Source organism: Cyprinus carpio, chromosome A24 (genome assembly GCF_018340385.1).
Source record: "Cyprinus carpio isolate SPL01 chromosome A24, ASM1834038v1, whole genome shotgun sequence".
NCBI lineage: Eukaryota > Metazoa > Chordata > Actinopteri > Cypriniformes > Cyprinidae > Cyprinus > Cyprinus carpio.
In genome coordinates this window covers 23,524,671-23,548,506 of record NC_056595.1, presented here as the reverse complement: position 1 = coordinate 23,548,506, position 23,836 = coordinate 23,524,671, and the positions used below count along the sequence as shown (strand labels likewise).

General features: G+C 39.3%; 8 gene segments (V, D, J or C); 5 read left to right on the top strand and 3 right to left on the bottom strand.

The window, feature by feature from the left end:
• Nucleotides 1–6,493: 6,493 nt before the first annotated feature.
• Nucleotides 6,494–8,167, bottom strand: LOC109081776. The segment is given in 3 exon segments: nt 6,494–6,886; nt 8,015–8,066; nt 8,159–8,167. Coding segments are annotated over 3 exon segments (378 nt in total).
• A 388-nt stretch (nt 8,168–8,555) lies between these two features.
• Nucleotides 8,556–9,024, top strand: LOC109072452. The segment is given in 2 exon segments: nt 8,556–8,609; nt 8,699–9,024. Coding segments are annotated over 2 exon segments (375 nt in total).
• A 347-nt stretch (nt 9,025–9,371) lies between these two features.
• On the bottom strand, nt 9,372–11,160 carry LOC122135477. The segment is given in 3 exon segments: nt 9,372–9,857; nt 11,007–11,058; nt 11,152–11,160. Coding segments are annotated over 3 exon segments (378 nt in total).
• Nucleotides 11,161–11,548: 388 nt separating this feature from the next.
• LOC122135419 lies at nt 11,549–15,452 on the top strand. The segment is given in 2 exon segments: nt 11,549–11,603; nt 15,106–15,452. Coding segments are annotated over 2 exon segments (381 nt in total).
• LOC109096069 lies at nt 12,694–14,526 on the bottom strand. The segment is given in 2 exon segments: nt 12,694–13,133; nt 14,326–14,526. Coding segments are annotated over 2 exon segments (468 nt in total).
• A 1,505-nt stretch (nt 15,453–16,957) lies between the features above and the next one.
• LOC122135417 lies at nt 16,958–18,326 on the top strand. The segment is given in 2 exon segments: nt 16,958–17,148; nt 17,253–18,326. Coding segments are annotated over 2 exon segments (387 nt in total).
• Nucleotides 18,327–20,180: 1,854 nt separating this feature from the next.
• On the top strand, nt 20,181–21,172 carry LOC122135476. The segment is given in 3 exon segments: nt 20,181–20,190; nt 20,715–20,738; nt 20,829–21,172. Coding segments are annotated over 3 exon segments (363 nt in total).
• A 497-nt stretch (nt 21,173–21,669) lies between these two features.
• On the top strand, nt 21,670–22,622 carry LOC109078259. The segment is given in 2 exon segments: nt 21,670–21,787; nt 21,892–22,622. Coding segments are annotated over 2 exon segments (378 nt in total).
• The last annotated feature ends 1,214 nt before the right edge of the window (nt 22,623–23,836 follow it).

Here is a 23,836-nt window from a genome sequence, read left to right as displayed (position 1 = left end):
TAAGAAGATAAGGCCCTTTCTTTCGGCACATGCTGCACAACTCCTTGTTCAAGCTCTTGTTCTGTCCAGGCTGGACTATCGCAACGCTCTCTTGGCAGTGTCACGGTAGGAAATCCATTGTTTCCTCCGTGTCATGTTTTGTGTTTGTTTTTGTACTCACGTAGTCTCCATGTGCTCGTTTGGTTGATTGTTGTCACCTGTGTGTTGATTGTCTCGCTCCAGCTGATCCTCATCTCCACTCAGCTACATATACTCACTCATCTCTCTGTCTGTTGTCAGATCCTCATTCATGTCTCCACTTCCTAGTTGGTTTACCGTCTTCCGTGTTCGTGTGCTGGATTGTGTTCGTCGTGTTGTCGTCTTCGTGTCAGTGTTCCGGTCTGTTCCTGGTTTCATCCATTGACCGTCTTCACCTTCACCATCGACTTCACCATCCAGCTCTTCTCACGCCACCGTAGACCTTCGTTTCCATTGCCTACGTTCTGGACTCTGATTTCAATAAACTTCTTCTGATTGCCTGCAATTGCTTCCTCCTCTTTTACAAGCCGTCACAGTAGGATCTGACCATCATGGAAGCAGCAGGCGATCGCTCCCCATCTCATCTGGAGGAGTTTCTGCAGAGAGCCGTTGGTCGTATGGATCGCCAAGACAAGGCGATAGATGAGATGGGTCGAGCTTTCCAAGCAATGGTGACGAAGGTGTCCGAGCTCGCTCTCCAGGCTCAACATCAACAACAACCGCCACCCGCTGCGCCTCCCACGCCACCCACACCGCCGATCGTCTCCGGGGGGATTTCCCAGTCCGAACCACGCCTCCCCATCCCTGAGAAATATGCGGGTGAGCCAAAGTTTTGTCGATCATTTCTGTCTCATTGTTCTCTGCACTTCGCCCTGCAGCCCCGCACGTTTAACACCGAGGAAATGAAGGTGGCATTCGTCTTGTCACTACTGACGGGGAGGGCTGCCCTCTGGGGGACGGCGGTGTGGGAGAACCAAGACAGCTGCTGTGCCTCGTTCCACGCCCTTTCGGAGGAGATGAGACGGGTCTTCGACCGCTCCGTCTCCGGGAGGGAGGCGGCTAGACTTCTCACGGACCTACGTCAGGAAGACAGGTCCGTATCCGACTATTCCATTGAGTTCCGCACCCTGGCAGCGGAGTGTAAGTGGAACAAAGAGGCGCAGTGGGATCACTTCCTGCATGGGTTGGCTGACCGCATCCAACAGGAGATCCGCACCGTCGAGCTCCCCACTTCTCTCAATGGCTTGATCGACCTCACCATCAGAGTAGACAACCGACTCGACCAAGCTGCCAGACGGAGGGGGAGAGCAGTTCTCGCGACCAGACCGGAGGCTCAGCGTCAGCGCTCAGAGGTTGCGGTCAGCCCACCTGGAGATCTTGAACCCATGCAGGTGGGGCGAGCTCGGCTCTCCCGGGAGGAGAGGATCAGGCGGAGATCCCTGGGACTATGTTTATACTGCGGCAGCCAAGAAAATCACATCCAGCGTTGTCCGGTAAAAGACCAAGCCCGATAGTAAAACGGAGGCTACTATCGGGTGGGATCTCTGCCAGGAAGACCTCATCTACATCGACACTCCTTCCGGTGAGTCTACGGTGGTCCACCCACGCACTCGATCATCACGCTTTGTTGGATTCTGGGGCAGAGGGTAGTTTCATGGACTTTAAGTTTGCTACTAAACTCAACATTCCTCTCACCTCCCTCAAACACCCCATTGCACCTTTTGCACTCAACGGACACAGACTGCCAGTCATCACACAGACCACTTTACCTGTTTCTCTCATCACATCTGGCAACCATACGGAGGAGATTTCATTTTACATCAGGGACTCACCTCAATCCCCCATTGTTCTCGGTCACACCTGGCTCCAGAAACACAACCCCAGGATCGATTGGCGCCTCGGATCTGTGGTTAGCTGGAGCGAGGAGTGTCATTTGTCTTGTCTTTTGTCTGCTGGTGTTAATGTTTCTGAGTCTGTGTTTCAGGGGGAAGCAGTGGAGTTGGCTAACGTGCCCGCGGAGTACCACGACCTGAAGGAGGTGTTCAGTAAGTCTCGTGCTGATTCTCTTCCTCCTCATCGTCCCTATGACTGTGCGATAGAGTTATTGCCAGGAACTTTCTCCGCCTAAGGGCAAGTTATATTCTTTGTCTATTCCAGAGACGGCGGCCATGGAGAAATATATATCCAGTTCTCTAGCAACGGGGTTCATCCGCCCTTCTTCTTCTTCTCCAGCGGGGGGCGGGGTTCTTTTTTGTGGGAAAGAAGGACGGATCCTTGCGACCTTGCATTGACTACCGAGGGCTGAACAACATAACGGTAAAGAATACCTATCCTTTGCCGCTTATGTCTTCAGCTTTTGAGAGGTTGCAGGGAGCGTCCGTTTTCACTAAATTGGACTTACGTAATGCTTATCATTTGGTCCGTATCAGGGAGGGGGATGAGTGGAAGACTGCCTTTAACACCCCTAGAGGCCCATTTTGAGTACTGCGTGATGCCTTTCGGGCTAACGAACTCGCCGGCAGTCTTCCAAGCACTCGTTAATGACGTGTTGCGAGACATGGTCGATCTGTTCATATATGTTTACCTGGATGACATATTGATTTTTTTCTTCGTCTCTCCAGGAACACGTGCAACACGTACGACGAGTGCTTCTGCGGTTGCTAGAGAATGGATTGTTTGTCAAGGCGGAGAAATGCGTTTTTCATGCACAGTCTGTTTCTTTTCTAGGACACATCATTTCGACTGAGGGTGTTCGCATGGATCCTGAGAAGGTTAAGGCTGTGGTAAATTGGCCATCCCCAGAGTCTCGCAAGGCCCTGCAGAGATTTCTGGGGTTCGCCAATTTTTACCGGCGTTTCATTCGCAATTTCAGCCAACTAGCCGCTCCTCTGACCGCCTTGACCTCCCCTAGTTTGACGTTCAGGTGGTCAAACGCAGCCGAGGCTGCGTTTGCCAAACTGAAAAGCTGCTTTGTTTCAGCTCCCATTCTCGTCACCCCCTGATCGCTCACGTCAATTCATAGTGGAGGTCGACGCGTCAGAGGTGGGGGTAGGAGCAGTGTTGTCCCAACGCGCATCCTCAGACGGAAAGGTGCATCCGTGCGCGTATTATTCTCACCGTTTATCTCCTGCGGAAGTTAATTATGACATTGGCAATCGAGAGTTGTTGGCAGTCAAACTTGCACTGGAAGAATGGCGTCACTGGCTTGAAGGGTCGGGTGTACCTTTCATTGTATGGACGGACCATAAGAATCTCGAATACATTAGAACCGCCAAAAGACTTAACTCCAGGCAGGCTCGGTGGGCATTGTTTTTTCGGTCATTTCGATTTTACACTTTCTTACCGGCCGGGTTCCAAAAACATCAAACCCGATGCTTTATCCCGTCTTTTTGAGCGTTCCGATCGTACTGCTACTCCCGAGCCCATTTTACCGGGGACCATCATTATCTCCGCGCTCAGATGGGAGGTCGAATCGAAGGTGTTGACTGCCTTAGAAGGGGTAATGCCCCCGGCTCGTTGCCCACCGAACCGATTGTTTGTGCCGGAGGGGTTACGGTCAGACGTTCTCCAGTGGGGTCATTGTTCCAGTGTTGCTTGTCACCCAGGGGTTAGTAGAACTAGGTTTCTAGTCAAGCAACGATTTTGGTGGCCTGGTATGGCTCGTGACGTCCACGACTTCGTCTTGGCTTGTTCAGTTTGCGCTATTGGTAAGACTTCCAATCGACCTCCAGATGGGTTACTCTTACCGCTGTCTGTCCCTTCGAGACCCTGGTCCCACATTTCGCTAGATTTCATTACCGCCCTCCCGCCCTCTAAGGGCAATACGGTGATTTTAACCGTAGTGGACCGGTTCTCGAAGGCGACTCATTTTATTCCCTTGCCCAAATTACCATCAGCCAAGGAAACAGCGGTAGCTGTCATTGACCACGTCTTCCGTATACATGGCCTTCCGACAGACGTGGTTTCTGACAGGGGTCCCCAATTTGTGTCCAAATTTTGGCGAGAATTTTGTAAATTGTTAGGAGCGACTGTTAGTCTTTCTTCCGGGTTCCATCCCCAGAGCAATGGTCAAACCGAGCGAGCCAATCAGGATGTCGAAAGGGTTTTGCGATGTTTGGCTTCCAATAATCCTTCGTCCTGGTGTCAGCAAACTCTCAATTGTGGAGTACGCACACAATTCTTTACCAGTGTCATCTACGGGCATGTCTCCATTTAAGTGTAGTTTAGGGTACCAACCACCTAATTTTGTCAGTACGGAATCCGAGGTTTCGGTCCCCCTCCGCACACGCACTAGTCCAGAGGTGTCACCACACCTGGACCAGAGCTCGCAGAGCTCTGCTCCAGGCTAGGTCGCGCACCAAGGCTAAGGCCGATCGCCACCGGTCGAAGCCTCCCCGTTACGTCGTCGGTCAAAGAGTGTGGCTTTCTACCCAGAATATTCCTATGCGTTCCGTTTCGAATAAGTTTGCTCCCAAATTTATTGGCCCGTTTTCTGTTACCAAAAGTCATTAATCCGGTAACAGTGCGTCTTAGCCTTCCTCCGGCGTACAGGAGGGTTCATCCCGTGTTCCATGTGTCCAAAATTAAACCGGTGATTTTTTTCCCGTCTTAACCCGCCTGCCCCGGTTCCCCCCCCGCCTCGTATCGTTAATGGGGAGACCACATATTTGGTTAATCGTATTCTGGACTCTAGACGGAGGGGACGCGGATTTCAGTACTTGGTGGATTGGGAAGGTTACGGTCCGGAGGAGAGAAGGTGGGTTCCTGCTCGGGACATACTGGATCACCGCCTTATTGATGATTACAATCTACAGGTAAAGCAGGCTGGGAACGTCAGGTGACGTCCTAGGGGAGGGGGTACTGTCACGGTAGGAAATCCATTGTTTCCTCCGTGTCATGTTTTGTGTTTGTTTTTGTACTCACGTAGTCTCCATGTGCTCGTTTGGTTGATTGTTGTCACCTGTGTGTTGATTGTCTCGCTCCAGCTGATCCTCATCTCCACTCAGCTACATATACTCACTCATCTCTCTGTCTGTTGTCAGATCCTCATTCATGTCTCCACTTCCTAGTATGTTTACCGTCTTCCGTGTTCGTGTGCTGGATTGTATTCGTGTTGTCGTCTTCGTGTCAGTGTTCCGGTCTGTTCCTGGTTTCATCCATTGACCGTCTTCACCTTCACCATCGACTTCACCATCCAGCTCTTCTCACGCCACCGTAGACCTTCGTTTCCATTGCCTACATTCTGGACTCTGATTTCAATAAACTTCTTCTGATTGCCTGCAATTGCTTCCTCCTCTTTTACAAGCCGTCACAGGCAGGTCTTCCAGCCAGTTCTATCAAACCTTAACAATTAATCCAGAACACAGCAACAAGATTAATTTTGAATGAGCTGAAAAGAATACACGTCACACCTCTGTTTATCAATTTGCACTGGCTACCAATAGCTGCTCGCATAAAATTCAAGGCATTGATGTTTGCATACAAAACCACCACTGGCTCTGCACCCCTTTACCTAAATTGATTACTTCAGACTTATGTGCCCCCTAGAAGCTTGCGTTCTGCAAGTGAACGTCGCTTGATTGTGCCATCCCAAAGAAGCACAAAGTCACTTTAACAGACTATTAAATTAAATGTTCCCTCCTGGTGGAATGACCTGCCCAACTCAATCCAAGCAGCTAAGTCCTTAGCCATCTTCAAGAATCGGCTTAAAACACATTTCTTCCATCTAGATTATTCTATCTGTTTTCTTTTTATTTGTTTTATTTTTTTGTTTTCTTTTCTATTTGTACTGCGTTTAAGCTAACTGAGACTTGTTATAGCATTTATATATCATTGCTCTTTTGTTGTTTTTGATTGCTTCGATTGTCCTTATTTGTAAGTAACTTTGGATAAATCGTCTGCTAAATGACTAAATGTTAATGTATCAGTGGAGTCCAGACTGAAGATGCTGCACATTATTACTGTCAGACAAGCCATCAACTGTAAAAATGCTCACACAGTGATAAAGAGTGGTACAAAAACCTCGGTCAGTCAGAGTCACAGTGACTGAACTGATGCTGCAGCTGTTCAAACACTATCACTCACTCAATAGAGCATATTTTTATAAATATTGAATGGAATATAAAGCATTAATTTTAGTTTTTAACACAATAAATACTTAAATCTACAACACTTTATCTTTATTAAAGTTATCTACCGTTTTATCTGTGAGGTTCATAATTTTACCGCATGTTCTTGTTTCATCATGAATCTGCAGGTGTTTTCATGGTTCACTGAGTGAAGTTTATTTATAAAAAGTGAGCTAAAGCTCTGATCCAATGAAAGATTTGAAACACACCTGAAACACAAATTGACTCAAAGAGATTAAGATACATTTTGCTGCATTTTAATGATTTTTTATATGATTAATAAAGCACACACTTAGTGTATTATGGTTTAATATGAGGAGAGCAGATGAGGTTGGGTGTGGTTGAGGCTGGATGTGGAGAATGAAGGAGTCGCTCATGTGCTGTTAGTCTCCGTGTGAGACACGAGTGAGAAGAGCAGCAGATCTACTCTGAACACTGCTGTCTCGTCACGTGTCCAGTGAGCGCAGGCTGGCCGCTCCGTATGGCCTCACAGCTCACTGAGACGCTCTCCATCCACTCCTGCTCAGAGAGAGTCAGGCTGCTGCTCCAGCTGTACAGACCATCCTTCTCCAGGAGCCCAGCGCTGCTCTCCTGAGACCTGCTGCTCCCGTCCACCCTCCAGCTCAGGCTCCAGTCTGACGGGAAGCCCTCGCTGGCCACACACACCAGCGTCGCTGTCTTCTTTGAGGAGATCTCTGCACTGGAGGGCGGCAGGACGCTCACTTTAGGACGAGTGATGCCTGACAAACACACAACAGTCAACTCAGTCAAGAAGAAAGCATTTCTCTCCTTTCAGCTTCAGAAAAACATATATCTGAATGATAAATACAGTGATAGTTTTATTAGTCATTTATGCAGCATTAAACTACTAGTCACCTGAATGAATTATTACAAAGCCTGTGATCAGCAAAGCAATGAAAGTTTGGTGAAATATTGAATTGAACAGTCATTTTTATTATCAACTTCAATACTAGTCACTTTTATTAAAGGCATCAAAGATCAGATGTGAATAATCATAATTACTGCAGGAATTTATTGAATATTTTGATGACAGCTGGAAAAAAATTGGATACAAAAGTTTGTTTTAAAAAACAGAAAATATAATTTTCATCTGTCATGTCTTATCAATTATTAACGTATCAAATATTAACAAAAATACAAATAAGCAACCAGAGTTTCCCATTTAAAAATATCTGCAGGCTTTACTGAGAAATCAATACACTAATCTGAAAAGTTTAGTTTAAGTCCTGTCTGTCGAAGTGGTGTCAAAACGACAAACTAGTGTACATTTGATTTCAGTGCAACTTTATAATGTTTAGAATTTAATTATCAATAAGGGAAAAAAAGAGCTAAATCTCTGAAAAATCAAGTTATTTGAAAATGACAGAAATTATTATAGTTCACTGGATAAAAAAACAAAGATGCAGTGACAATGAAAACCATATGGTTTTTAGGTGACACTGTATTTTGATAATTCAGAGTATTAGAAGATTAAAGAAGAAGATAGAAGATTTTCTGCTTAATATCTGCTAACTCTTTATTGTCATGGTCTCCCAACAGACATTCGACTGACTATAAGTAGCTTTGCAAGAACATGTCAACTTATTCTAACCATAATACTCTACTAATACTCTGATGAGAGATAGTAGACATAGGTGCCACATTACTTATAGTCAACAGAACCTGTTAAAGGGACCATCAAAATAAAGTGAAACCGGTTTTAATCTTGACTGTAAAACATTCAATGTGAACTAAAAAATAAAATGACAATATATAAATAAGTGTAAAAGTGAATCTACTTCTATAGAGCAACAAAGTGTTTAACATTTAGTTGTTGTATTAATAATATTAAATGATGATTTAATTACTGCCAACATCCAGTTTGGTGCCGCTGCCAAAAGTGTACCACAGTGATACAAACTAATAGAACAGCTGAAGAAAAACCTCCTGAACGCTTCACTAACTGAACAAACACACATCAACTGAGTCTCCAACAAACACCTGCTTTATACAGTCTGCATTATTACTAAAGAGATGTGTGTGATGATCCTCAAGTCTGTAAAAACCTGCAGGACATCCATGGATTTGACATGAAAGTCATCTTTCTACCCAACTACAGTCAAGAATATTCTTAAAGAATCACAGGATTCAGGATAATATACTAAAGATCATTTTGAAGATTTATTCAGAATTAAATAGTCTGATACAATTTAAAACAGATTAGCTATGAGAAGATTGAATGTTGTGATATTAATTTAGTAATTGTATTTTGTGTCTGTTAATGAGCGACTGTCTTGAGGTAAATGATGTGGAGTGTGTTTGCATATTGATCAGATGCTTCAGTGCTCTGAGAGTGTTTATAGTGCTGTGAGTTTAACATTTCATCACTGACACACACAACAATCTTCATCAACATGACCTTCATCATCATCTTCGTCTGGACTCTCACAGCGTTTGCTCAAGGTTTGTGCAGCACAAGTTTGATATCAATTCATTTCTTCAAGTATATTGTCAAAGTTTTGAGTTGATTTTCTTCTTGTTGTGTGTTTCAGAGTATAGAGGACAGATCAGCGTCACTCAGAGTCCCTCAACAGCAGCACAACCAGGAGAAACAGTGAAGATCAGCTGTAAAACCAGCACTAATGTGGTCAGATGGGGTGATGGGACTGAAGTTTTATCCTGGTACTTACAGAAACCTGGAGAAGCTCCTAAACTCCTGATTTATTATGCAAACCGCCTCCAGTCAGGAACTCCATCTAGATTCAGTCGCAGTGGATCTAACAGTGATTTCACTCTGACCATCAGTGGAGTCCAGACTGAAGATGCTGGACATTATCACTGTCAGAGTTTACATAGTGGTCCAGTGTTCACACAGTGATAAAGAGTCGTACAAAAACCTCGGTCAGTCAGAGTCACAGTGACTGAACTGATGCTGCAGCTGCTCAAACACTATCACTCATTCAATAGAGCATATTTTTATAAATATTGAATAAAATATAAAGCATTCATTTTAGTTTTTCACACAATAAATACTTAAATCTACAACACTTTATCTTTATTAAAGTTATCTACAGTTTTATCTGTGAGGTTCATAATTTTACCGCATGTTCTTGTTTCATCATGAATCTGCAGGTGTTTTCATGGTTCACTGAGTGAAGTTTATTTATAAAATCCAATGAAAAACCTGAAACAAAATTGACACAAAAAGACTCAAAGACATAAAGCTACAATATACTGCTTTTTAATAAAATCATAACTGAATAATAGTTTCATATGAAGCACACAAAGCAGAGCAGATGCAGTTGAGAGCGACTGAAGCTGGATGTGGAGAATGAAGGAGGCGCTCATGTGCTGTTAGTCTCCTCGTGAGACACGAGTGAGAAGAGCAGCAGATCTACTCTGAACACTGCTGTCTCGTCACGTGTCCAGTGAGCGCAGGCTGGCCGCTCCGTGTGGCCTCACAGCTCACTGAGACGCTCTCCATCCACTCCTGCTCAGAGAGAGTCAGGCTGCTGCTCCAGCTGTACAGACCATCCTTCTCCAGGAGCCCAGCGCTGCTCTCCTGAGACCTGCTGCTCCCGTCCACCTTCCAGCTCAGGCTCCAGTCTGACGGGAAGCCCTTGCTGGCCACACACACCAGCGTCGCTGTCTTCTTTGAGGAGATCTCAGCACTGGAGGGCGGCAGGACGCTCACTTTAGGACGAGTGACGCCTGACAAACACACAACAGTCAACTCAGTCAAGAAGAAAGCATTTCTCTCCTTTCAGCTTCAGAAAAACATATATCTGAACGATAAATACAGTGATAGTTTTATTAGTCATTTTTGCAGCATTAAACTACTAGTCACCTGAGTGAATTATTACAAAACCTGTGATCAGCAAAGCAATGAAAGTTTGGTGAAATATTGAATTGAAGAGTCATCTTTATTATCAACTTCAATACTAGTCACTTTTATCAAAGGCATCAAAGATCAGATGTGAATAATCATAATTACTGCAGGAATTTATTGAATATTTTGATGACAGCTGGAAAAAAATTGGATACAAAAGTTTGTTTTAAAAAACAGAAAATATAATTTTCATCTGGCATGTCTTATCAATTATTAACGTATCAAATATTAACAAAAATACACATAAGCAACCAGAGTTTCCCATTTAAAAATATCTGCAGGCTTTACTGAGAAATCAATACACTAATCTGAAAAGTTTAGTTTAAGTCCTGTCTGTCGAAGTGGTGTCAAAACGACAAACTAGTGTACATTTGATTTCAGTGCAACTTTATAATATTTAGAATTTAATCATCAATGAGGAAAAAAAGAGCTAAATCTCTGAAAACTCATCACATCAAGTTATTAGTAAATTTATTAGGTTATTAAAGATATTTTTATAGGTAAATGGATGTGAAGTGAGATTGAGTGACATATGGTTTTTAGGTGACACTGTATTTTGATAATTCAGAGTATTAGAAGATTAAAGAAGAAGATAGAAGATTTTCTGATTAATATCTGCTAACTCTTTATTGTCATGGTCTCCCAACAGACATTCGACTGACTATAAGTAGCTTTGCAAGAACGTCAACTTATTCTAACCCTAATACTCTACTAATACTCTACTTATACTCTACTAATACTCTGATGAGAGATAGTAGACATAGGTGCAACATTACTTATAGTCAACAGAACATGTTAAAGGGACCATCAAAATAAAGTGAAAACGGTTTTTAATCTTGACTGTAAAACATTCAATGTGAACTAAAATGACAATATATAAATAAGTGTAAAAGTGAATCTACTTCTATAGAGCAACAAAGTGTTTAACATTCAGTTGTTGTATTAATAATATTAGATTATGATTTACTTACTGCCAACATCCAGTTTGGTGCCGCTGCCAAAAGTGTACCACAGTGATACAAACTAATAGAGCAGCTGAAGAAAAAAACCCCTGAATGCTTCACTAACTGAACAAACACACATCAACTGAGTCTCCAACAAACACCTGCTTTATACAGTCTGCATTATTACTAAAGAGATGTGTGTGATGATCCTCAAGTCTGTAAAAACCTGCAGGACATCCATGGATTTGACATAAAAGTCATCTTTCTACCCAACTACAGTCAAGAATATTCTTAAACAATCACAGGATTCAGGATAATGTACAAATGATGATTTTGAAGATTTATTCAGAATTAAATAGTCTGATACAATTTAAAACAGATTAGCTATGAGAAGATCAAATATTGAAAGATTAATTTAGTAATTGTATTTTGTGTCTGTTAATGAGCGACTGTCTTGAGGTAAATGATGTGGAGTGTGTTTGCATATTGATCAGATGCTTCAGTGCTCTGAGAGGTGTTTATAGTGCTGTGAGTTTAACACTTCATCACTGACACACACAACAATCTTCATCAACATGACCTTCATCATCATCTTCATCTGGACTCTCACAGCGTTTGCTCAAGGTTTGTGCAGCACAAGTTTGATATCAATTCATTTCTTCAAGTATATTGTCAAAGTTTTGAGTTGATTTTCTTCTTGTTGTGTGTTTCAGAGTGTAGAGGACAGATCAGCGTCACTCAGAGTCCCTCAACAGCAGCTCAACCAGGAGAAACAGTGAAGATCAGCTGTAAAACCAGCACAGATGTCAAAAGATGGAGTGATGGGGATGGTTTATCCTGGTACTTACAGAAACTTGTAGAAGCTCCTAAACTCCTGATTCGTTATGTAAAAAAGCTTGAGTCAGGAACTCCATCTAGATTCAGTGGCAGTGGATCTAACAGTGATTTCACTCTGACCATCAGTGGAGTCCAGACTGAAGATGCTGGACATTATTACTGTCAGAGTCAACACTACATCAGTAGTAGCTGGGTGTTCACACAGTGATAAAGAGTGGTACAAAAACCTCGGTCAGTCAGAGTCACAGTGACTGAACTGATGCTGCAGCTGCTCAAACACTATCACACACTACTGACACACAGAGACCAAACACAGAACTACACATGAGCTCAGAACTGAGTTAGGAGTCAAATCAGCTCTATTAGACTGTGATCTGTCCTGTGACAGACGGGTTTGACTCAACTATGCTCAGATTCAGAGAAAACAGAGAGTGTAAACTATCAAAGCAAACAATTACATTGCAATATGTTGTTTTGGTTTTGTACATTACATTCTGTACATTAAACTATAAAGCATTAAACTAGCATTAACTTAGCTACTTCATCTCAAGCTGATGATGAATTTATTACTCATAACTCATTTCTCATGAGCAGAAGTGAAACTGTTCCAGTTCAGAGCGTTTAACCGATCAAACAGAGAAACTGTGAGTTTGAGCTGAAAATCAGATTTGCATTGACAGCTTTAGTGATTCTGATCGTCTCAGAATAGAGCAGCTCCGTCTCCAGAGACCATGTTCAAACCCCAAGAGCTTCAGTTCACATTTACTGCTAAACACAGCTGTTCTCAACTATTACAATCCATCAACAGCAGCTGAAACTTTAGTGAAGGACTCTGAAGGAAGGACACACTGATCAATGATGCAGTCGGACACAAATGTAAGGCGTTCAGAAGCTTTATTGAATGAACAGCAATGGCAGCAGATTGAAAGACTGCTTGAGTATTGAGCTGTAAATCAGGAGACTGCTGTGAATCCTGCTGCTCTTCACTGGAGAAACATCAGCACTCTTCGGAGCTCTTGAGGAACAAGGTCTCCTGAGCAGCTCCGTCATGTGTTACTCTGCAGACGAAGCGCTCGCCGGCTTCCCAGCGTGCTTTGCTGAGGCTCAGGACGCTGCTGCGGCTGTAGCGTCCGTCCCGCTCGCTCTCTGCGCTGGTCTGAACCCCCTCGGTGACCTCTGACCCGTCCAGCCTCCAGCTCACCTGCGCCCCCTGTGGAGAGTAAGAGCTGAGCAGACAGAGCAGTGCGGCTGAGTCTCCAGAGATCTGCAGAGAAGAGGGAGGCAGCAGAGACACGGAGGGCTTCACTGCGGGACAAGTTGAAACACACACACACACACACAGCCACCGGTATAGTACACACACACACACACACACACACACACACACAACACTCAGTTATTCACATCTACAGCTGCAATCTTCACTGTGAAAATCACAATCAGTTCATCATTTTACTGTAACTCCACATCACTGCCGTCATTCATATAATAACACAAATATCATGAATGAAGATTAAAAATATTCTCCATTAGAAGAATTAATATTTACTATTAAGAAATGTTATTTTAATGGCAGAATACTGTACAAATGCTACGGTGAAAACTTGTTAATCAGTTCACTGCAAGTTATTTAACTATATACAGTGAAAAACTGTAATAAATCTAACTGGACATTTCATGTAATTTTACAATACAATACTGTAAAAATTTTGGAAGTGAAGAACAAGAAGTCTGGCAAACACTGCTTTTATTTTTACTGTAAATTTTACATGTTTATTTTTTAAAGTGATCAAATATAAGATATGTATACTCTATTCATACATATATCACTTCTCTAAAGCAAACCTGAAATACAGTAAAATGTTTGCTAATTTGTTACTTTCTGAAATAAATAAAATGTTTAAATTGATTTTATAAAACATCTCTGATCATTTTATTGGGATATTTTTATAATTGTTTACTTCAATATATTATTATTTTGAAAATAGTCATCATTCAGGACATATCCTTATAAACAATTATGAATAAACTTAATTGTTCAAATCATTTTAAACATGTTTATCAACTGAATTTCTTTTTGACTCATGATGACAGCAGATAAATTATATTTTGTCTACATTATTCAGCTTTTATGTCATGCACCAACTGAAATATATTAAGAAATCATTTTAAAATATATTGAAATGTTAGCATACATCAGGTGTGAAAATACTTATTTAAAACATTAAGTACAAATATGAACTATTACCAAATATGATTTAACACTGCAGACAAAACGTAAAAATCAAATACAACAACTGGTGCAATCAATCAATAAAATAGAACAAAACTTTACTATAAATAAGATGTGAAATGTAAGCTTGTTAGTAACAATTTTCTTTTTCTTTTTTTTTTTTTTTTTGGAATAAATTAAGAATATTGTTGCCAAACATTCTTAAATAACATGAAACCTCTATTTAAAACACACATACATTATATATTTATATTAGATCATTTAAGAAAGACTTACTTCTCATCACCAGTTCAGTTCCTCCACCAAAAGTCCTCCACAGTGCTTCATTCTCGTGAAAGCGTCGTACAAAAACCTCCGTCACACTCAAATGAACACAAACTCCACGACACTCACACACACTGATATGAGACTCAACAGCAGACATGGACTATTATAAAGAGCAGCACAAAATGTTAATCTTCAAAATAATACTTGCTATTGCATGAAGACTAAAGTCATTTGTTTCATAAACATTCCTCACATTTACACTAATTCTATTCACCTGCTTTATAACGAAGTCTTGAGCAAGATTAAGATGCTGATTCTGTATCGGATGACCTTTGACCTGTTATACAGTATCACGGATGATATTAAATCTATAACACAGATATCAGATGCTCTCAGAATCAAAGTCTGAATGAAACTGATCATTAAAACAGTGTTTGGAGGAAGAAGCTCAACCCGAAAAAAAATAATTAAATAACCTGCAGTAAACTATGGGTGTTTGTTTCTAAATCTGTGAGCAAAGATACTGCTGTCTTGAGGTAAATGATGTGGAGTGTGTTTGCATATTGATCAGATGCTTCAGTGCTCTGAGAGTGTTTATAGTGCTGTGAGTTTAACACTTCATCACTGACACACACAACAATCTTCATCAACATGTCCTTCATCATCATCTTCATCTGGACTCTCACAGCGTTTGCTCAAGGTTTGTGCAGCACAAGTTTGATATCAATTCATTTCTTCAAGTATATTGTCAAAGTTTTGAGTTGATTTTCTTCTTGTTGTGTGTTTCAGAGTGTAGAGGACAGATCAGCGTCACTCAGAGTCCCTCAACAGCAGCTCAACCAGGAGAAACAGTGAAGATCAGCTGTAAAACCAGTAGTGATGTTGTCAGTGATAGTTCACAGCGTCATTATACCAGCTGGTACTTACAGAAACCTGGAGAAGCTCCTAAACTCCTGATTTATTGGGCTAACCGCCTCCAGTCAGGAACTCCATCTAGATTCAGTGGCAGTGGATCTAACAGTGATTTCACTCTGACCATCAGTGGAGTCCAGACTGAAGATGCTGGACATTATTACTGTCAGAGTCGCCACGATATCGGCAGCACAACGTTCACACAGTGATAAAGCGTCGTACAAAAACCTCCGTCACACTCAAATGAACACAAACTCCATGACACTCACACACACTGATATATTGGATAATTGGATTGACTTTCACAAAAACAGCCTCATGATCTCCAAATGTCTCTTGATGCATGAAAACTAGAAATTATTTATAAATAAAAAAGTAAATAAAATAATTAAATTATTACAAAAAATACATTATTCAGGAAATGCATATATTAATCACATTTTTATAAGGCATTTTAATTTTGAGTATCTAAATTATCATTTATTTCTCTAAGCATTTTAAATCATTAAAGCAGCTTTTAAAAGATGTTTTGATGACATTTGACCTCTGGAATGACCAGAGGTGGAAAGAGTACAAAAATATTCTACTCAAGTGAAAGTACCATTACATTAATGAAATTTTACTTAAGTACAAGTAAAAGTACTCATTTGAAATGATAAGAATTTAATTATTAAAAAAAAAATCAAAGGTTACTTTAAATGTGAAATTAAAATGGCCAGTAGGCTATGTGTCAGCAAGTCACTGTTAATAAGTGAGTCATTGCGATTGAACCGAATCATTTAAACGGTTGATACATTCAGGAACGAAACACTGTCATGTTGCTCAGAGACGCAAAACTGTGCTTTGGTGGCTGTGTTTGGAATTATTTTCTGTTGTAGAAATAGAGCAAAAACCGGCAATATGGTGTCTAAAAGGCAAGTCTCTTAATTAACCTGTTTACTGAACTGTTGTATAAAAAAAGACTGAATCACACTGTGAAAAACGCACTCTAAATGCACGCGCACATCGTTAAAACAACAATTATGATATTATCGCAGATGATATATATCGCACACTCCGCACCACTGTCTTTTGGCTAATTTGTGCAAAACCTCTTGCTAAAATGTCAAAGCTTCATTTTAACCACCAATGCAGCGATGCAATTATTTAGCTTACCTCTATATGCTTGCGAAGGAGATTTTATAAGCTGCTAGTTTGGTCTCCCTAGGCAAGCACAGCTTACACTGTATAATAAAGCTTAAATATGGCCAGGGGTTCACTTCATTTCCTTCGAGTTCAACTTCAGAATATGACGGGTTTTGTTTTCAGCGGTGTCTGCACCACTAACGCCTGTTTTGTCCGTCTGCATCTTTCTTGTGATTTTAGCTCCAGTTTGCCCTCCTGCCCATTATTTACTCCCGTAGTTTCCAGGGAACGATTTTTTTTTTTCCAGTGAGCTAATTTACTTAGTAATTAATGTGTTTTAAAATGTAGCGAAGTACAATACTTCAAACTAAATATACCTAAGTAAAAGTACAATACAGATTTACTTTAAAAAGTAGAAGTACACAAAAAAGCTACTCAATTACAGAAACGCGAGTAAATGTAATTCGTTACTTTCCACCTCTGGGAATGACCTTTGTCCTCTCATGGGGTTCACAGTGACATACTTGTTTCTTGATGCAACTGTGAGAAAGCCTAGCGCTTCAGACACATGAATAAGTGTTTTTGACTCATAACATGAGAAAAGATCCTAAACGCTGTAATGTTTTATGTGCATCATCTGCTGTAAGCCGTACACAGATTTACATAGAGACGATTTGCATTGCAGCACAAGCTTCAGGAGGTTTTATAACTCTGTGAGTTTGAGAATCTGAACAACAGCAACCATGAGCTTCATCACCATCTTCATCTGGATCTTCACTAGCTACTGTTTCACAGGTGAGGAGATAAACATACTCTATTCTAACTGACCATCTGTGCCAGAAACACTGTCCTTCAACAAATACTGAATTCTGAATGTTGATTCATTTTTCTTGATGTAGAATCAGCAGCTGGAGTGACAGTCACTCAGACACCTGCAGTGAAACCTGTTCAACCAGGAGACACAGTTACCATGTCCTGTAAAACCAGTCCTGAAGTTTACCAGGGTTGGAGCAATCAGCCTTTACACTGGTACTTACAGAAACCTGGAGAAGCTCCTAAACTCCTGATTTATAATGCAAACACTCTCCAGTCAGGAACTCCATCTAGATTCAGTGGCAGTGGATCTAACAGTGATTTCACTCTGACCATCAGTGGAGTCCAGACTGAAGATGCTGGACATTATTACTGTCAGAGTTTCCACTTCATCAACAGTAAATATGTGTTCACACAGTGATAAAGAGTCGTACAAAAACCTCGGTCAGTCAGAGTCTCGGTGACTGAACTGATGCTGCAGCTGCTCAAAGGAGGATCTGAAACTCTGTTGTTTTTGCTCTTTCTCCTCATATTCGGACTCTCTGTAGGGAGAAGAGAAATGCTGGAAACTGGACTGATTGAATCTGCACAGCTTTGAGGTTTTGATCTGATTCATTGTGCTCTTATAGATCCGTCACATGATGGAGATTGAAGCTCAACATCTGTCTCACAAACACATGCAGCTGTTTTCAGTCACGCAGCTACAGCTGCTATAATGAATGATGAAGGACAAAACTCTAGGCTACTTAAATTCAACACAGAAACTCAGTTCATTAACATAATTTAAATCAGCAATAAAATCTGACATGAATGATATGTAAACATTGTTTCACAGCTTTTCAAACTGTCTCTTTCAGGTCGGTTCAGCAAATGCTTCACATAAAGATCAGACAGTGGCTCTGCTGGTTTATGATCCTAAAACCCTCATATTGTGTGTCAGAGTTTCTCCATCGACTGTAAAACCAGCGATCCATCTCAGTTACTGTACACTACTGTTGAAACGATTGAGATCATCCACACACAAATGTAATATATGCACGTACATTTATTAAATTTCCACACACATTTGTATGTTTATGTATGTTAAAAACATTTTTGGACGTATGTGTCAATTTACATGCATATCCATTCTAAAAACTTGTACATGAAGATATTATATAAGCAAGATAGACATGTATTTAAAAATATATATATATATATATATATATATATATATATATATATATATATATATATATATATATATATATATATATATTACAAACCATATATAAACATACAGATATTTTGTCTATATGTTGTTTTAATAAAATTGCATATGTTCACATATATGGTTGCTACATATACCACAGAAAAAAATCATCACATAGATATTATTAACATATGGACATATAGGGCTTTTGCTCTGAGGATTTAACGTGTTATAAACTTATATCCTCATCTATCCAGAGAATATATGTATGTGGAAATTATGGTTTTAACTTATGTGTAACATATGGAAATATCACTTTTAATATAGGGCAATACATATCATATTATATTTCCATATGGGCAGTAAAATATTTTTTATCTTTTGAAATAAAGTAATATTTAATTCAGCAAAGACACAATAAATTGATCAAAATACCATTTATAATGTTACAAAAGATTTCTATTTCAAATAAATGCTGTTCTTTTGAACTTTCTATTCATCAAAGTTTGTGATTAATAAAAAATAAAATGTATCACAGTTTCCACAAAATAATATTGTTTTCAACATTGATAATAATTAGAAATGTTTCTCAAGCAGCAAATCAGCATTTTAGAACTGAAGATCATGTGACACTGAAGACTGGAGTAATGATGCTGAAAATACAGCTGCGCATCACATAAATAAATTACATTTTACAATATATTCTAATAGAAAACAATTCTGTAAAACTGAAATAATATTTCACAATATTACAGTTTTCCTGTAGTTTTGATGAATTTAATAAAGCTTAAGAGACTTTCTCTAAAAATCCTTTATGTAAGGGATAATGTACATCCAGCCGGTTGTTCTTTCAGAATAAACCCAGACAGGGTGATCAGGACCCTGATGTGAAGCAGGGGAGTCTTGTATCAGCGGTTATTACATGGCTACTTGCCTCATACGTAAATAATTAGATGCAAAATATTGATTTGAGTTGAAATATTTGAATGCAATGCTTCCGTGAAGACAGCAGTTGTGAGCAAGCGGCAAATTCAAACTAAATAAACATTTAAGGGAAACGGTGCTTTAAAACCACTTATTACACAACATTTCATCACAAAAATAATTAAGGCAATAAAATAATTAAAACAAAAATGTTTTAAAACCTTACCCGTTTGTTAGTTCTCTTATAATCCATGACATGACATCCATGCATTTGTATGAAACGAGAGCAAGTCCACAATACCAGGATGACATAATTATACAATTGTACACCATTTTGAATTTAGTTTTAATATTTTATTAGCTAAACAAACACAAAGCTTCCACCAAGAAAAAAAATAGTTCAAGCAAGAGTACAGTGCCGACTGCTGTTACCCGGATGAGTCTGTGTTATTAGCTTTTACTGGTTGTTATCCAGGGATAACATACATCGGAATGTCGCAACTGACCAATCAGAATCAAGTATTCCACAGAGCTGTGTAATAATAAAAAATTTATACTGACCATACATTTTTGAATGACAATGTAAACACAGTCTCTGGACCTGAGTGACTTTAATTTGTCCTTTTTAGTCGTGTTAACCTTCATCATTAAAATCAGTGCAAAAGGACAAATCAAGAAACATAAAAGACAAAAATATATCCATGGGACTAAATTGTAATGCTACTGACATTTTGGAATTTTAAAATAGACATTTATCACTATTTATTTAAAAATTTTATCTTTACACATTTTACACCATCTGGGGTCTTTTTTCATGTGGTTTGAATTGGTTGTAAATGTTATGCTAGTTTTTTTTTTAAGTTCACTCTTATTGATAAACCATGATTTGAGCATGAAAATGTTCACATGTGAGTCAGTCAGTAAGAGTGTGTCTCAATCAGGTCCTTAGTTCACTAGTCAGTGCACTACTCAGGGATTACATCACGCTCATGCTCGAAACATTCCCACAATGCACCATAAAAGCCAGTATGCATCGCTGCTGTCTATAGTGATGTTTCTTAAGGTCCCTCAAACCAACTGAGCTGAAATACATGTTTAATTCATGTTCAAAAACCTTGAATAATCAAAATGTTTAAAGTTATTAATAAATCCATAATCATATTACAATCCTGTAACAAACCGACAGATGATAACCAGTCAAAATAATTGTAAAAAACAAAGATTAAACAGCGTGATGATACAATGAGTGACAGAATGAAAATGAATGAGCAAACTTCATTTAAAAGCTCATTTAAATACAGGATCAGTTGATTTGCATATTGATCAGATGCTTCAGTGCTCTGAGAGTGTTTATAGTGCTGTGAGTTTAACACTTCATCACTGACCACACACAACAATCTTCATCAACATGACCTTCATCATCATCTCATCTGGACTCTCACAGCGTTTGCTCAAGGTTTGTGCAGCACAAGTTTGATATCAATTCATTTCTTCAAGTATATTGTCAAAGTTTTGAGTTGATTTTTCTTCTTGTTGTGTGTTTCAGAGTGTAGAGGACAGATCAGCGTCACTCAGAGTCCCTCAACAGCAGCTCAACCAGGAGAAACAGTGAAGATCAGCTGCAAAACCAGCACAGATGTGTACAGTGGTAGTTCGGGGCAGCGCTTAGCCTGGTACTTACAGAAACCTGGAGAAGCTCCTAAACTCCTGATTTATTATGTTAACACTCTCCAGTCAGGAACTCCATCTAGATTCAGTGGCAGTGGATCTAACAGTGATTTCACTCTGACCATCAGTGGAGTCCAGACTGAAGATGCTGGACATTATTACTGTCAGAGTCGCCACGATATCGGCAGCACAACGTTCACACAGTGATAAAGAGTCGTACAAAAACCTCCGTCACACTCAAATGAACACAAACTCCACGACACACACTCACACACACTGATATATTGGATAATTGGATTGACTTTCACAAAAACAGCCTCATGATCTCTAAATGTCTCTTGATGCATGAAAACTAGAAATTATTTATAAATAAAAAAGTAAATAAAATAATTAAATTATTACAATAAATACATTTTTCAGGAAATGCATATATTAATCACATTTTTATTAGGCATTTTAATTTTGAGTATCTAAATGATCATTTATTTCTCTAAGCATTTTAAATCATTGAAGCAGCTTTTAAAAGATGTTTTGATGACATTTGACCTCTTTGTCCTCTCATGGGGTTCACAGTGATATACTTGTTTCTTGATGCAACTGTGAGAAAGCCTAGAGCTTCAGACACATGAATAAATGTTTTTGACTCATAACATGAGAAAAGATCCTAAACGCTGTAATGTTTTATGTGCATCATCTGCTGTAAGCCGTACACAGATTTACATTGCAGCACAAGCTTCAGGAGGTTTTATAACTCTGTGAGTTTGAGAATCTGAACAACAGCAACCATGAGCTTCATCACCATCTTCATCTGGATCTTCACTAGCTACTGTTTCACAGGTGAGGAGATAAACATGCTCTATTCTAACTGACCATCTGTGCTAGAAATACTGTCCTTCAACAAATACTGAATTCTGAATGTTTATTAATTTTTCTTGATGTAGAATCAGCAGCTGGAGTGACAGTCACTCAGACGCCTGCAGTGAAACCTGTTCAACCAGGAGACAAAGTTACCATGTCCTGTAAAACCAGTCCTGAAGTTTACCAGGGTTGGAGTGTTCAGCCTTTACACTGGTACTTACAGAAACCTGGAGAAGCTCCTAAACTCCTGATTTATTATGCTAACACTCTCCAGTCAGGAACTCCATCTAGATTCAGTGGCAGTGGATCTAACAGTGATTTCACTCTGACCATCAGTGGAGTCCAGACTGAAGATGCTGGACATTATTACTGTCAGAGTTTCCACAGTGGTTATGTGTTCACACAGTGATAAAGAGTGGTACAAAAACCTCGGTCAGTCAGAGTCACAGTGACTGAACTGATGCTGCAGCTGCTCAAAGGAGGATCTGAAACTCTGTTGTTTTTGCTCTTTCTCCTCATATTCTGACTCTCTGTAGGGAGAAGAGAAATGCTGGAAACTGGACTGATTGAATCTGCACAGCTTTGAGATTTTGATTTGATTCGTTGTGCTCTTATAGATCCGTCACATGATGGAGATTGACGCTCAACATCTGTCTCACAAACACATGCAGCTGTTTTCAGTCACGCAGCTACAGCTGCTATAATGAATGATGAAGGACAAAACTCTAGGCTACTTAAATTCAACACAGAAACTCACAGTTCAAAACATATTTCATTTCATGAATGATATGTAAACATTGTTTCACAGCTTTTCAAACTGTCTCTTTTATGTCGTTTATGAAAATGTTTACTTTAATACTTGGGATAGTGGCTCTGCTGGTTTATGATCCTAAAACCCTCATATTGTGTGTCAGAGTTTCTCCATCGACTGTAAAACCAGCGATCCATCTCAGTTACTGTACACTACTGTTGAAACGATCTACCTTACACAAATGTAATATATGCATGTAAATTTGTTAAATTTCTATACACATATGTATGTTTATTTATGTTAAAAACATTTTTGGACGTATGTGTCAATTTACATGCATATCCATTCTAAAAACTTGTACATGAAGATATTATATAAGCAAGATAGACATGTATTTAAAAATTATATATATATATATATATATAGTACAAACCATATACAGTATAAACATACAGATATTTTGTCTATATGTTGTTTTAATAAAATTGCATATGTTTACATATATGGTTGCTACATATACCACAGAAAAAAATCATCACATAGATATTATTAACATATGGACATATAGGGCTTTTGCTCTGAGGATTTAACGTGTTATAAACTTATATCCTCATCTATCCTGAGAATATATGTATGTGGAAATTATGTTTTAACTTATGGGTAACATATGGAAATATCACTTTTAATATAGGGCAATATATATCATATTATATTTACATATGGGCAGTAAAATATTTTTAATCTTTTGAAATAAAGTAATATTTCATTCAGCAAAGACACAATAAATTGATCAAAATACATTTATAATGTTACAAAAGATTTCTATGTCAAATAATTGCTGTTCTTTTGAACTTTCTATTCATCAAAGAATCCTAAAAAATAAATGTATCACAGTTTCCACAAAAATATTGTGCAGCACAACTGTTTTCAACACTGATAATAATCAGAAATGTTTCTCGAGCAGCAAAACAGCATATTAGAATGATTTCTGAAGATCATGTGACACTGAAGACTGGAGTAATGATGCTGAAAATTCAGCTGCGCATCACAGAAATAAATTATATTTTACAATATATTCACATAGAAAACAAGTCTGTAAAATTGTAATAATATTTCACAATATTACAGTTTTCTTGTAGTTTTGATGAGTTTAATAGAGATTAATTGTATTCTTTAAAAAATCCTTTATGTAAGGGATAATGTACATCCAGCCGGTTGTTCTTTCAGAATAAACCCAGACAGGGTGATCAGGACCCTGATGTGAAGCAGGGGAGTCT